This window comes from Mya arenaria, chromosome 8, assembly GCF_026914265.1.
Source record: "Mya arenaria isolate MELC-2E11 chromosome 8, ASM2691426v1".
In the NCBI taxonomy this organism is placed as follows: domain Eukaryota; kingdom Metazoa; phylum Mollusca; class Bivalvia; order Myida; family Myidae; genus Mya; species Mya arenaria.
Window position 1 is genome coordinate 13,466,701 of NC_069129.1, and position 14,479 is coordinate 13,481,179.

The 14,479-nt window shown below is 32.7% G+C and overlaps 1 protein-coding gene across 1 annotated transcript; it reads left to right on the plus strand.

The window, feature by feature from the left end:
* The first annotated feature begins 8,525 nt into the window (after positions 1–8,525).
* On the plus strand, positions 8,526–11,256 carry LOC128245041 (uncharacterized). The gene is made up of 4 exons (XM_052963251.1): positions 8,526–8,635; positions 9,213–9,293; positions 9,387–9,495; positions 10,862–11,256. Exons 1-4 carry the CDS (start codon positions 8,608–8,610, stop codon positions 10,965–10,967), a joined length of 324 nt encoding a protein of 107 aa, XP_052819211.1. The 5' UTR covers positions 8,526–8,607; the 3' UTR covers positions 10,968–11,256.
* The last annotated feature ends 3,223 nt before the right edge of the window (positions 11,257–14,479 follow it).

The following is a 14,479-nucleotide window of genomic DNA, read 5'->3' on the forward strand; positions in this document are numbered from 1 at the left end:
TTTACAATATCACAAGTACGCACTAAGCAGGCTCACTCACCTAAATGAAAGTAAATTCGCCGATTTTAATAAAAATGCGTCTGTCAGCATTCTCAGTAAACCCGCAGTTATGAAATGCGACGCGTTGAACAATTTCCGCAAGTCCGCAATAGTTACCTTGGCGGTAATTAAACGGATATGTGTCATTACGCGTGCGCATTTTAAACATGAACAAAGACGATTTCATTCTTTATTAATAAATTTACACTGAAATTAGCATTAAAGGGAGAAGTAACCACGTGTTATGGTTAGTTCGATATCGATTTGTTATTGGTCCCAGATTTTCACAAGAAGAAAGCTGCCACCAGGTAAAGATAATAATATGGGTTAAGAACCAATGTTATTAGAAGATGGACCTTCTATTCTGGATTTTTTAACGTTTAATAATTTAAATGATAGATCTTCACTAAAGTGTAATGTTATGAATAAGTTCCGAAACATATTTGCCTACATCTAGTATTGCTATCAATTGATTTTGAGCTTTTATGTATTATGCTCCCATTCCCTGGGCATAAAATAAGACACTGTCCAACTATCCGTTCATACTTTGTATGTGTCCTGGCTGTAACTTTATCATGTAATTTTGAACATACATGGGACTTGTCGCAGGCAAGAAACACATCTCCTACTCGAATAGTTGCATTTATCACGAACACTGACAGATAATTCCTTTTTTTCTACACATAGGAAAGTATAATTCCAACTTAAAAGTAATGAACAAATGTTGGCTCTCGCTTAATGCCTTTTTATTTGTAAAAAAGTTCATATAACATACATCGACCTTATGGTAGTCTAAAGTTCGGTTCTGAGGGAGGGCGAAAGTCAAAAACTAACGCCCATTAGATACCCCCTCTAAAGTCAAATAGTGCATGTAGTCATGGTTTCCGCAATGCCTACTATGAAAAACATAAGAAACTTGAATATTTAGGCTTGCTAAAGAACTATAGATAATTCATCTTTCTTTTTTTCTTCAGAAATGGTTATGAATGCAAAACGATACATTACTTGCTGGACCACAACGACAACTTTGATATCAGGTATTTCAATGTCTTAGATGTAATAAGTAATTTTTATTACAATTTTCTTTTAGTTCATACCGCAATTGATTATATGTTCATCTTTAAGATTTCGGAAACTAAAATGTGTTGTTGTACCAAGTCTGGGTCTAAAAAAAGGCAAGCATTGACAGCTGAAATTATGGACATGGTAATAACCATTGCCAAGATAAGACATTAAACATTGTTGTGTATAAGCAAGAAAATTCACATCATAAAAATCTAGAATTATATCAGTAGACAAAAAGAGATAGTGGTTAGAACAACGGCCAGTAAAAAGTATCTATTAATTGTGTACACATTTTTTATACACGTTTAATATCTTTCAGGGCATTCATTTCTTTACAACAGGGTAAAATAAAGAATGGATGCAGGTGGGCAGAACCATAATGGAACGCTTTACACCGTTTCCAGGATCCAAGGTATACTAAGCTTAAATTGTTTACTGACAATTAATCTCAGTAATGTTAAAAAACAGATATCTATTTATTATTTAGTATTATCTTTTAATTAAATATCTTAAAGATATTGAATCTTAATAAAACCTTAATTATGTACCGTTTTAGTGTTTAATGCTGATATATGAACTATATTTTTCTGTGCCAGTTCAATTTTCCCACTCAATGTTCATCTACATATGACAACAACATTTAAGGCATTTTAGCAGTTATCATATACAAATTCGAAGTCGTTTGTAAATGGATTAAATGTATTGAAGTGTTCAATACATGTATTGATTGAACAAGTCTTAGCATTTTAATAGTTTACTAAATGCGATTTTCCAAATATCAATAACTGAAATTGAAATGCTGACCTCATATAAAAATGTTTGGTGCTTGTTCCTTTCCACGATACTTAGAACGTTACTTATTTATATGTAAAACATTCTCGGAAAGGCAGTTCAAACCAAATCGATCACTGCTTTCGCTGTTAATCATTTTTCATGATGGTGTCCTAAATATTGAGATTTTTTAGTACAAGTACAAATATTCAATTATTCGTACACTTACAATCATTTATTATACAACTTGAAGTTTCTCAAGTCAAAGGGGAAACAAGTGTGTCAGTAAGAGCGTCGTTTCTCCATTCATCACATAAACACTCAAAATGCTTTAAAATACTAATTTAATGTTTAATTCCATAGGAAGCAGTATTGATGTAGCTCTTTTGGGTCATTTAAGGACAAGAACCTTTGCGGGTCAAAATGCGATCTTATGCGGAATTCCAAACCGCCTCACGGCCATTGTTTCCCAGAAAGGAATACCTTCTTTTTGTTAGAAGTAATTCTAAGTATGTCCAAATTTGACTCCTTCAAAATATTGTGTACTCAATAAGAAGATGTCGTTGTTAAAACGTATTGCAAACTTTCCTGAAGTTTTATATATATATGCATACATATTAAATTTATGACTACACTAAATAGTTCAGTTGTATGCCTCAAATGAGTATAGTTTTAACATATTTTTTTAAACTTTAACAGTAGGAGAGTAACGTTTTGTTCTGTGTTAATTCTATACGTGAATCTGTTAACACTTATTTGCAGATAATGATGAGCTAATAAGTTGTGCTAGCATGGGTCAGGCAATCTTAACCAGGAGAATCAGCCCTGGATCCAATATTTCAGAAGAATGAAGACGTTTGTGTGAAAATGATTCAAAAGAGTATCATTTACAACAAGTCATTTATAATTATGCAACATATAGACATAAGGAGTGTGATGTTCGTGTATGCCAATTACAGCATAAAATTATGTGTACGAATTGATCAAGACCACAAATCTGAGAAGTTAATGCCTTTGAGTTTGACTCTTTGTCCTTCTTTGTGTTCAAAACTAAACTGATATTTTTTTCATATATTTTGCTTCAAAAATAAAATAGCAGACATGCCAGTTTTGTAGTTTAGTTTCATAAACATCATTGAAATTTACAAGGAAAACATAACTTCACTTGATCAGAATATGTTATAACGAAACTAGTATTCGGATATTCTTGGCGTATCATTTGACCGAAATGGCTGTTTCTATGTTTTATATCAAAAGCTGTTGTAGGACAGCGCGTGCGACTATACCAATTTGTATATTAAATGATAACAATAAACGATGAAAAATGGGCATGTCAAGTAAACAAGAAACGCCGTGATGTGACAAAACGAGGTTTTCAATGATTGACAGAACTGCACGGTTTGTTGTGAGATTCAGTTTCAACAGCTTTTGTTCTATCTTTAATAACATTGACCTTGACCCTGGGGCCGCGATACACAATCACATGGAAGTCATCCATAAACACTTCATTCATTTCAAAATTGGTCATAATATGTCGACCTTTACATTAGTTATTTATGTACCACACGGTTGTCTTTATATAGTAACAGTGACATTGACCCTAAGCGCCTTAGACGCAATCCCATGAAAAGTTGGTCCCATTATGTCAACCCTTAACTTAGTTGTTCAGTACTTACCTTTGTTATGTTTCTAACAAAAGTGATTATGACCTTCACCATCACTCTCGGGGTCCAAACACAAGCCCATTCAAGGCCTCTTTATACTCATCATGTATACCGAGTTTGGTCCCAATATGTCGACCCTCGCCTAAATCATCCAATACCAACCACTTTTCAAATTGTGACCTTGAACTTGATCCAAGGGGCCTATACGCAATCCAATGACAGATATTGCTAAAGTCTTTCTATAAACCACGTATGGTCACTGTATGCCAAATCTTACTACAATTATCCAACCATATTTGAGTTTGACGGCACCCCTCACCGGCCAGCCTGAACAACGATGCACGTCATCCTAAAATTTTTATTTCCCTTTACCTTATTAAAAATAAAAGTGTGCCAGTCTAAAATGTATAAAAAAGTAAATTCATGTTCTAATACTTGTGTCATTCTCTCACTTGTCTCAAGTATTGAGCCCTTGTCAAACTTAACGTTTGTGTTGTATTAAGTTTAAAAATTGAACTCTGATTTTGCAAAAATGTTCCTTAAGTATGAATAGTCTCATAACAAAAGTTATCTGCCCTTCTCTCGTTGATGTTTTATTAAATAATAATAGTAATTGTGTGATAGTTCTCTTCTGCAAATTTGTCAGGTCATGAATAGCCTATTTGATGGTGTGTCTGTTTAAATATTACACTATTTTTATAACAATTTACGCATATTGTGGCTGTCTTAAAGGCCTAGTTTAAGGAATGTTTGGCATGATAATCCCCTGCTGTGCATCTCCTGCTATATGCAATGGTGTCATAGTAGATGCCAGTTTTCTGTGTATTCGTTTATTGGATCAGGGCCATTTAGGGTCCATTTGTATTATAAAACCTCAGAAGCTGCACAGCAGGATACTCAGATCTGATACTTGATAAGAGTAATCAAGTCAAAGAGATTAAAATCAATACACAGAGGTTGTGTACTGTACACAGATTGTGGGGGGTAGGGGTCAGGTATAGAAGGCTTAAGGCTTATAGAGTGCCACTAAACCGGGTTTATGTTTAAACTTTTAGCTACTGTGCTTGTTTCTGTAGCTTTTTGCATACATATGAAATTAGGCCTTAAAAGCAAATTCAGAGGTAACATGGGGCTACTGTATAGAGACATTTTAAGTTAACAATTCTACCAAATAAAACCGTTACATCCATAGTACTATAGAAAGTCCATGATGATATTACATGCTATGCTAGGTGACGGTTTTTTCCTATAACGCTTCTGGTCCAGGATCATTGTTAGCAAAAATAATTTTTGATCCTAGCCCTATTTTATTAATTCAATTAATTCAATTCAATATTTAAACTTTGAAAATATATATCGTTAAGACCCATTGATATAAAAAGGAATGCACTGGACCTGGGGCTACATACCTGTGTATAGAAAGTATACTATATATTTTTATCTCGCACATACATACTTAAATGGAAAAAAATCGGCCGCGGGCCTATTAAAAATATATAAATAAATAAAAAAAATAATTAAAAAAAACCCCTCAACCATAGTAACCCTTTCTCTATATATACATGGACATTTAAAAAAAACAAGTAGGGAAAACAAGTCGGGCATCGACAACACAGTGGTCAGTTCATATATATAAAATATATACATAAAGTGGGCGAAAAGTCCTGTTCTCACAACATTTTCTTGTCATTAACTAACCGCGAGACTTGCCCATCCTTCCAAAAATACCCTTCTTATACGTAAATGTCTTTTAAGATTCAATGTTATATCAAATTTACAGATGTAGTTAATACTAGAGAAATGAAACCATATCCAATAGTCGAAGCTGTGGAACCACTCTAGATGTCATTCATCGCAGGATTCGCGGCATTTTTGGTACAAAATTACTCCTTTGTCGAATATCCTATCAACGGATGGGGGTAAAACTTCCCCCTTTGGCTTCAAAAATTGTTTAAGTTACACTTGGGGATGTGACGGGGTCAAGCCATAATGCAACCATTATAGGGCGCGGGCAGACTCAAGAAAAACAATATGGGACTATTGAAAGAAACAAGTCCATAAACTTGACACCAGGACCATATTTATATACAGCATTTCAAGTAAACTTATTTAAATTAATAAGAATGTAAAAACACCATTGAATAGCAGAATGCAAGGAGTTACATGAAGAAATGAAAAAAATGCCAGCTGTAATGTCGAAAGGGGTAGAATCTTGAAGGGTGTGATCTGGGTTCGATTCCAAGCGGCTGTCAGCTATTTGTGCAGCTTCGGACAGAAGAACGGAAATTTAAAAGTTACCTATATCGACCTTTAAGGCATCAAATCATTTCTTTCACAAATATATAATTATTATTATGCATTGTTTGGCTCAGCAGTGGTTATGTCCATAACTTCAATCAGATAGAGTAACCAATCAAAATGAGACCAATCGTGATGATGGAGAAATTACCATTATACTGTGGAAAATTAATGTAGTTCAGTGGAATTTGGAAACTTGTCTTGCTTTTATAAAGAATATTGTTTGTGCCTAAAACTGCAATTCTGTTCAAAAATGTTCAACAGTGTCAACAGTGACTATAAATAAAACAAATCTAGATTAGTTGAGAAAATCAATGACTGACACAAACACCTATCAGCCTCACTGACGAGGCAGGTGAAAGAGAGTGAAGATATATTTTTTTTAATTTTAATTGCCTGATTTAGTAATAGGAATTAGTTAAAACTTTTCTAGTGTTTCTTCTTTGAAGAATACGTAGGGAAAGGTAGGAGCCTAACAAAACAGTTTGGACAAGAATGAACAGTAGGAAAACGTAAACATCTTATTAAGGTCAGGGACTTGTTTTATTCACCCCAGATATTCTGTAAAATAGATAAAAAATAAGGTAATTAACTGAGGTAAGGCTTACCTATTTTAAGGTCAATTTGGACCAGTATCTATTCTGTACTAATCGCTATTTATGACCAGATATTTGTTAGCTTAGCAAATTTTTGTTATTGGCTGTATTTGGTCAGAAATGACATTGAAACATAATTCATGTTGAGCTAAGCATTTTTGTGCAGAAACGACGCCAAGGTCAAAGTCATATCACGAGTAAAATGATTAGAATCAAATAACAGAGTCATTTTTCATCATTTCATCTATTTCCATTAACAAAATAAACAATAATTACGCAATATTATAGCTGCCCCTATAAATTACAATAATTATGTTGAATTATTGATGATGATGTTGAGCAAGAAATGATGACCTTGAGCATGGTCACAACACATAAAATGTAAAAAGAAATATGGAACTATCAAAATTCAAGCAACAGTGTATTTATTTCATATTTTTTATTTTTTTTATTTTTTTTTTAAAAACAATGCTAAACGTTCGATAAACGTTATTAACACACTCATCGGTTACCCCCCTTCACAAAACAAAACAAAACAAAACAGTAGAACTGCGTAGAAAAATCATAATTGATGATATTTAAGCTTGCAATGACGCGTTTTATCCCAAAATTCTAGTAAGCGATGAAAAATAAGTTGCACAGATAAAAAATATTTAAAAATTTTCAAAAAAAATAGGTGCGGTAAATCCGCGGATCTAAAGATCATTTAGGTGTGGCTAAGGTGAAGATTATGAAAACATTGCGATTTTGGAAATATTATCTTTGAAATGTGTTGCAGTCATGACTGCAGTGATGTTCTTATTAACATCGCAGCAGGCACCAAAGATGTGAACAAAAACAAATTTTGTTTGTTTACATATTCAAACACACATTTATTATCTTAATCTCATTGGTAATTTTCCTTAATACGCTTGAAAGCATACACTAAAATTTTTTAAATAAGGGTTAACTCTGTCTACAAAGATCGTGTTGCCAGTAAACGTAGACAATACCTGGCTACTTCGCAAAGGGCCAGAACCTGTCCCCATCTCTATAAAATCAAAACAAAAAAATATGAAATTCCCCATTCAAAAGAAACATAGATTTCATTTCTATGTAATGAGAAACGTACAATTCATTAAATGATGATTCCAAGTGATCAACTAACTGTGTAAATAGAGAATACTAGGTTAGTGTCGTGGATGGAGGAAGTTTATCTGGCAAGGCGGAGGAATTTATTGGGTGAGCCGAAGGCGAACCCGATAAATTCCACAGCCGAGCCAGATAAACATGCCAGATAAACATGTTAAATGGATTTGATTCATGTTGATAGTGTTGTATGTTCAGAACTGCACCGGCAAAGAGATCATTCATTTCTGTTGTAAGTGAGATTTTGTCATACACCACAGAAATGGAATAAACTATCGACGAGTATCGTTGAATGCTGTTTCACAAATTCCAGCATTTGCGGTTGGGGTAAGATTTTCACATCACATGTAGAGTTTCAGGTTGATTTTTTTGCCAGTGTCATTATTATGCAGATTGGTGAGGGTTTATGGGCGAGTGATTGTTGTGTTCGATTGGTGGCGTCTATTGATAAGATACTGAAACTGTATTTGTGCTTTTCTTCTGACATTGCAGAGTACAGAAAAGAAGTTCGTTTCCACGGTCACATGACCACCTGACTGTAGATAAACATCACGTGGTCTACTAACCTAATAAACTAAAGTTTACACGGCACCTTGTTATTGGATCGATTTGTATGCTAGTGACAGGATAAATGGCCTTATATGCCATTTGTATAGCTCAACTGTCAAAATTGCTTGAAAAAAAATCCGAAAAAATGAAAAACACTTTTTTTACCCACAAATAGGTCAAGGGTGTCTTCCGCATAACAAGTAAAAAAGCACCGAAAGTGTGGACTTGCGTTTTTTTAGTTGCTCGGGCAAGCAAAGATCGAGGCTGCTTATGTTTATATATTATAATGTGTTTGAGATTATCATTCGGTTATATTATATTATCTATGTTCAAAATAAATGAGAAAAAAAATGTATATATGTTCGGTTGCTAACTGCAGATTAATGAAAACTTTTAAATACTCGGTATGGATGGCTATAGGTCCCTATGGTAGAATTCAGACATTCGAATCTCAGGACGACAGGAGTACACGCCCACCTTGGGACTGCGGAACAACGATGAAACAGTGCATTTTTCCAAAAATACGTAGGTGCAATTAACGCTGAATACTGGAAGGATTTGTAGTATGCTTCTTTCAGAATGGATGCTATATGTTCATTGCTTTCATGAAACTTCGAACCCTGGATGTCACGATTTTGTAGGATTAATCATTCAAAATGCCGTTATTGTCTTGTGAACATGACTTGTCGTTTTATTCATAAAGTATCACTATTGGCTTGAATGACTAAACCACCTTCCAAATATTAAACAAAATATGATAAGTCTGAATATAGTATCACATGAAAGCGTAGCATCATTCACAATCTTTAATGTTTTACTCCTTTCAAAGTTTCCTTAGCTATAAGAAAAAATATAGATCTCAAATAGTTCAATTGATAATTTGTATCAATATTTAGGACATACATAATTTTGAAACATAACATAATTATGTGAAAAATAGTTGCGTCTGCGATGTAGAGCTATTGGTATTCTAGATATACTTAATAAATATAATGTTAATGTATAACACCAACAACCTACTTTTTCATCTATTCTTAGGTCCTTCTGTATTTACTGATCTAACAAATTGTTTTAAACGCTTCATCTGTTTAACTATTTGTAGATGAGTCTTGGTCCAGCCTTCTTGTTGACATCGGTTTGTCTCTGGTGCCCAATGTGCTTGCGGTGGCTGGGTTTAATGCAGGTGCAGTATTATCTTGATGTAGTTAACATACGTTTTTGCATAATATCAATGAAGCCACCATATCCAGGGTCATTAAAACGTTATTATTTGTAGGTTTCGGTAACGTCTTCACGCTGTTAGATGCCGTTAATTCTATGCCTACTGTATTCACTGTGCATTGTCGTCCTGAGATTTGTTTGGACTCTTGTCTTCCGGACAAAGGGTAAGCGTTGGGGTATTGTAAATCAATAACATGTTAAATACGGTCAGCAAAATGTGTCATAATGTTCCATAATCAATATGCTTCAATTTTAATACACTAAATGCAATTTAAAATATTAAACCTTAGCTTCAAAAAGCACAATTTACACCTTATTAAAACAACGTATTCAGGTATTAAATTGATGCAACTCGATCACGGTGTAATTATCCGACGACGCAAGGAACGTTGCTTTCAAAATAAGATACAGTATTAGATACCCACTGTAAATAAACAGATATGTACGTATTGTAAAATACTGCTTCAAACTGAAAAAAGTGAAACTGTAATTACTCAATCTGTCATAGAAGACGATATATAAGATATTGCTAACAATCAAGATAATTGGTTCAATAAGGTTAAGAACCTTCTCACCCGATATGGCTTTTATTATGTATGGTGTAATGATACACAGTTAAACGAAAACCAGTTCAGTTGTATGTTTAAACAAGGTCTGATAGACGAATATTTACAACAATGGCATGGAAGTGTTAATGGAAATGGTGTTTTAACTGTTTAGAGAGTGCTTGAAACTGCATTTGAGTTTGAACCCTATTGTGTCAAGAAATCTTAAAATTACTATCCCGAAAATACATATACGTTCGCATTATTTAAGAATTCATACTGGCAGATATGATAGATTAGAGCGCCATGTATGTCTTTGTCAAGTATGTGATTTGAACGAAATAGTAGACGAGTTTCATTTTATATTTAAGTGTACACCTTATGTCCAATTAAGACAAACTTGTAATAAAGGTTATTATAGAATTAGACCTAGTATGTTAATACTTGTGCAATCGCTTACTACACAGAACACATCTGAAACATTTATGTTAAGCAAATACATATCAAAAACATTTAAGGTGCGTTCTACTCTATTAATGAATCTATAATTAAAAGCCTTGATACACATATTTATCTCAAGCATTAGTATGCTTTGTTAACATATGTAACTATGTGTTACCACTTATGTTTATACATACAATGTTTGTCTGTTTTAATGTTAATAATCGATCAATTGAATATCATTTGTTCCAAAAAATACAAGTTTATATAAGGCAAACTATTGGTTATTGTATTGTATACTGTTATAGTTTGATATATTGGTGAATTACTATTCCAGTTCATCCTTAAGCACAGATTGATTATAATAATGATTTAATATTTCATTCTACATTATTTAATTGTAATTGTAATATATTGAATATGTATATGAAACACAAATACTTTATAGTTTACGTGTAATACATTATGTTCTGTTCTGTTCATTATTTGAAAATGAACGCATAAATTCAAAGAGCTTTAAACTCTTTTATTATTTCTCTTGTAGGAAGACCAACAGTTGCTTTCAGGGATGTTACTGTTCGCGCTCAGCGTCACAACGAAAATGCTGGTGCGGCTGGTTTAAAACTCGGAGCACTGACCTGGAAGACTAATAATGAAAATAATACAGATTGGCAAAAGTGAAATGTATTTGTCCTTAAAAACAACATATTCATAAAATGAACTTCTATTAATCTTAGTGGCTTAAGTGGTGTATTACACTTTCATACAATCAATAAGAACATGTTTAATGATTTTAAATTTAAATAATTACTGAAAATGATAAAAGATGTCTTCAAAACGACGTGGTTTAACAAAGAATCTACTCAATCATAATCCCCGTGCTGTGAATATATAGTACGTGAGGGTGGATGTATTAATTTATTAAAGAACTTATCTCTGTGTTGTGTATTACACCCAAGGGTAGATGTGAACATATTTGAAAAACTCACATGACTAATACAACAGCATACATAATGCCTTTAAATGCATTTAAGATTGTTTCTCATTGATCGAGATGGCCAAATGGACAAGATGCATCCTATTAAGACAAGTCGTTCTTACATGCTTAATATAACAATAACAACAATATAATTATTAGCTGGTTAATGATTCATTAAGGATAGTTTAGTAGAGTTATATCGGAAATTGTAAATGTGTCACCATTTAAAAAAATACATCAAATACTCATTTTAAAGAAAGCTTGAATCATTGTCCATGAATAAGGAATTAATTTCAACAAATCCAATGCTAAATACACAATCATAAATATAAACTAACAATAAACGTTCTTACAAAATGCTGACGTAGAAATTGTTGCGACGAATGCATATTTTAATTACATAGTTTAATAAATCCTTGCACAAGCAGTGCGCTAAACGTTAAATAAGTATTGTGTCAGTATACTTAAATTTCTCCAGTTTTACATTAAGCCTTTGACTAAACAGTACATGGGTATAACAGAACAAACTAGCATACTCCGAAATGCATCCAGATATATATCATGGCTTGAGAAAGGTAAGAAATGTTTAATAGTATTCCATCTAGTCAAATGACTAGTCAAATTAACTCGTATCTGAGAGTAGATAAAAGCAATATTAATTCATATTTCCCGTATAAGGTAAGAACCCACATATTAATTAAACAATCGCAATAGTTGCTATATTGAACATTTTTAAATACAAATCCAAATATAGTATAACTCATTCATTATAATAAATTAGTTGAAAAAAGAATAATGCAACAACGACGCCATTGATAAAAAGCAAGTAATCCTCTAGCAAAAGCCCCTACATTTGGCACTGCTTTCTCTTTTATAAATTGTTTTATATGTTTGAATACAGGATTACATCATACAAACCGAATATTTCAGTAAATCAAAATTCATGTACGTATATACAATCCGTCAAGGTGTGATGGTTTAGTTTGTGAGGTGTGTTACATTGTATGAATACTTATTTTCTTTCGTTTTACCGTTGCAAAAATAATGATATAAATCATTTGGCATACTTATGTCGTAAACATGTATAACTAATGCATATACACCGAAAATGAGATGAGGTATAAACATTAGTTTATTATAACATATAATAACATAGATTAATAATAATGATATATTTAATTGAATCAAATTTTGTTCTTAAATTATATATATACTAAATCTTACTAAAGCAATCATCGCCTGCACATTTGGCAGGTTTCGGAATTGGACTGCTCGTATATACAATTACTATTGAAACTGAAATAAAATCCATTTTCATGAGGATAAGATCCCCTTTAACAATCTTGACACGTTCCAACAATCTTATCAAACAATTAGCACAAACAAATTATAGAACAATCGAGACCGTAAAAGCCATCGATGCAAACAGAAATACAACCACTCATGCATACATCATCTTGCAATTCTCTGGACAATCAAAACACGCATTTTGTCAACAAAAACTCTGTGGTTCATACATTCATTTTTCAAATTATCGATAAAGTGTTTTGACTAACATTTACACCCCGTTCTGGCGTATCCCTGTACACACAAAAAGCAGCTTTCAATTCAAATTCACAGTTGCAGTTAGGAAGAAAGTTTTGATCCAGTGTATCCATGAGAGCATGTTTCACAGTATGTCGTATTACTCTGTAGACACGTTGCGTATACCGAATCCGAATCACGTGTGCTATTGCAATTGATAGAAAAATCCTATTCACCCAACCATATGCGAACGTCCCATTGTATCTTGAACTTGAGACTCCTTCTCAAGTATCAGTGCAATGTAAGTCGCCTTACCGTCCTTAAAAGCCGGCTTTGCATTTTCGCATTTATCACTAGGAAATGTAGAAACTATTGCCTTTACTGTGTTTTTGGAACATAGCAGTTTCCCAATGTTTGAAAGTACAGAGCTGTTTTTAAATCCGTAAACACTTGTTTAATGTATTGCCAGCTGCTGAAATAATCAAAAATAATCTATGTTGTCTATTGAGCAATTTTAAAGAAAATGTCTGATAGTATACAGTACATTTTCAATGAAATCACATACACAATCTTATATAACCATACAATTTAAAAGCCGTTAAAACGCTGCAAGGTCCACCTTATGCTTGTTATAAGAGTTAAGCTTAGTTCGATCAACATCATCAACATTATCATCATCATCATCATCATCATCATCATCATCATCATATTATGTATGTATCTGTCAGAGGATATATATAAATAAATAATATCTTCAACACTTAAAATTGTTTTTACATACAATTCTAAATTTAATATTTTTTAATGCTACAGTTTTCTGAAACATCCTAAGGACACGTAAAATTAATTACAAGATGTCTAAAGATTTAATTAAAAATGATAAAGGTATATCAAAGATAATTTGAAACACGAACGCTTTTGAATTACATAAACGTACGAAAATGCCCAATATTTACTTACAGATCTGTTGCTCAGTTTTGTTTTTACAGAACAGAACATAACAGAACAGATATTTTATTCGCCTTAAGCATAAAAAGGTCATCGCCAAAAGAATATGTATATAATTAATGCATGTCATGTGACAATTATAACACAAGTTCTTTAAATAAATCAATTATAAGTTTGATATAGATATGGTGAGAGTGTGTATAACAATAACAAGACTGTTATCGATATTAAGGTATAATATGAAAAGGTAATTATTTCGCTGATATATAGATCTATATGTATTTCTCTCTATATATAAATACTGCTCCACGTTGATTAATACAGCCACAAGGTTCATGCTGCGCGGTACATACAAATTTGTGGCTAACTTTGTAAGGATATGAATATTACAAAACAGACAACAGCAACAAAAAAACACGCACACAAAAGGAACAAGAATATTTGTACATCTCGTAACAACTATAAAAAAAAACATAGCAAATATTTATACTATATTAAGGAATCATTTAAATTACAGAGTGTACATTTTCTTTCATTCCTAGGAACCTTATTGTGTCGACCTATTTTTGTTATTTAGTTTATGGGATAATAAGCGTAATTTAGATAAAATATTTCTATACTTGATATTTTCAACAAGACTGAGGTATGAGGATTGTTCAAAATTTGTCTTAATTTCTTTGAACACATCAAGAGACGAAGAAAAGTCTAACC

What these genes read in the sequence shown, in the direction of transcription:
- LOC128245041 (XM_052963251.1), top strand. Translation starts at nt 8,608, where the DNA reads ATGAAACAGTGCATTTTTCCAAAAATAC. An exon ending in GTGCATTTTTCCAAAAATAC is followed by an intron (nt 8,636 to 9,212) that starts GTAGGTGCAATT and finishes AACTATTTGTAG; the next exon opens with ATGAGTCTTGGTCCAGCCTT. An exon ending in GGTGGCTGGGTTTAATGCAG is followed by an intron (nt 9,294 to 9,386) that starts GTGCAGTATTAT and finishes TATTATTTGTAG; the next exon opens with GTTTCGGTAACGTCTTCACG.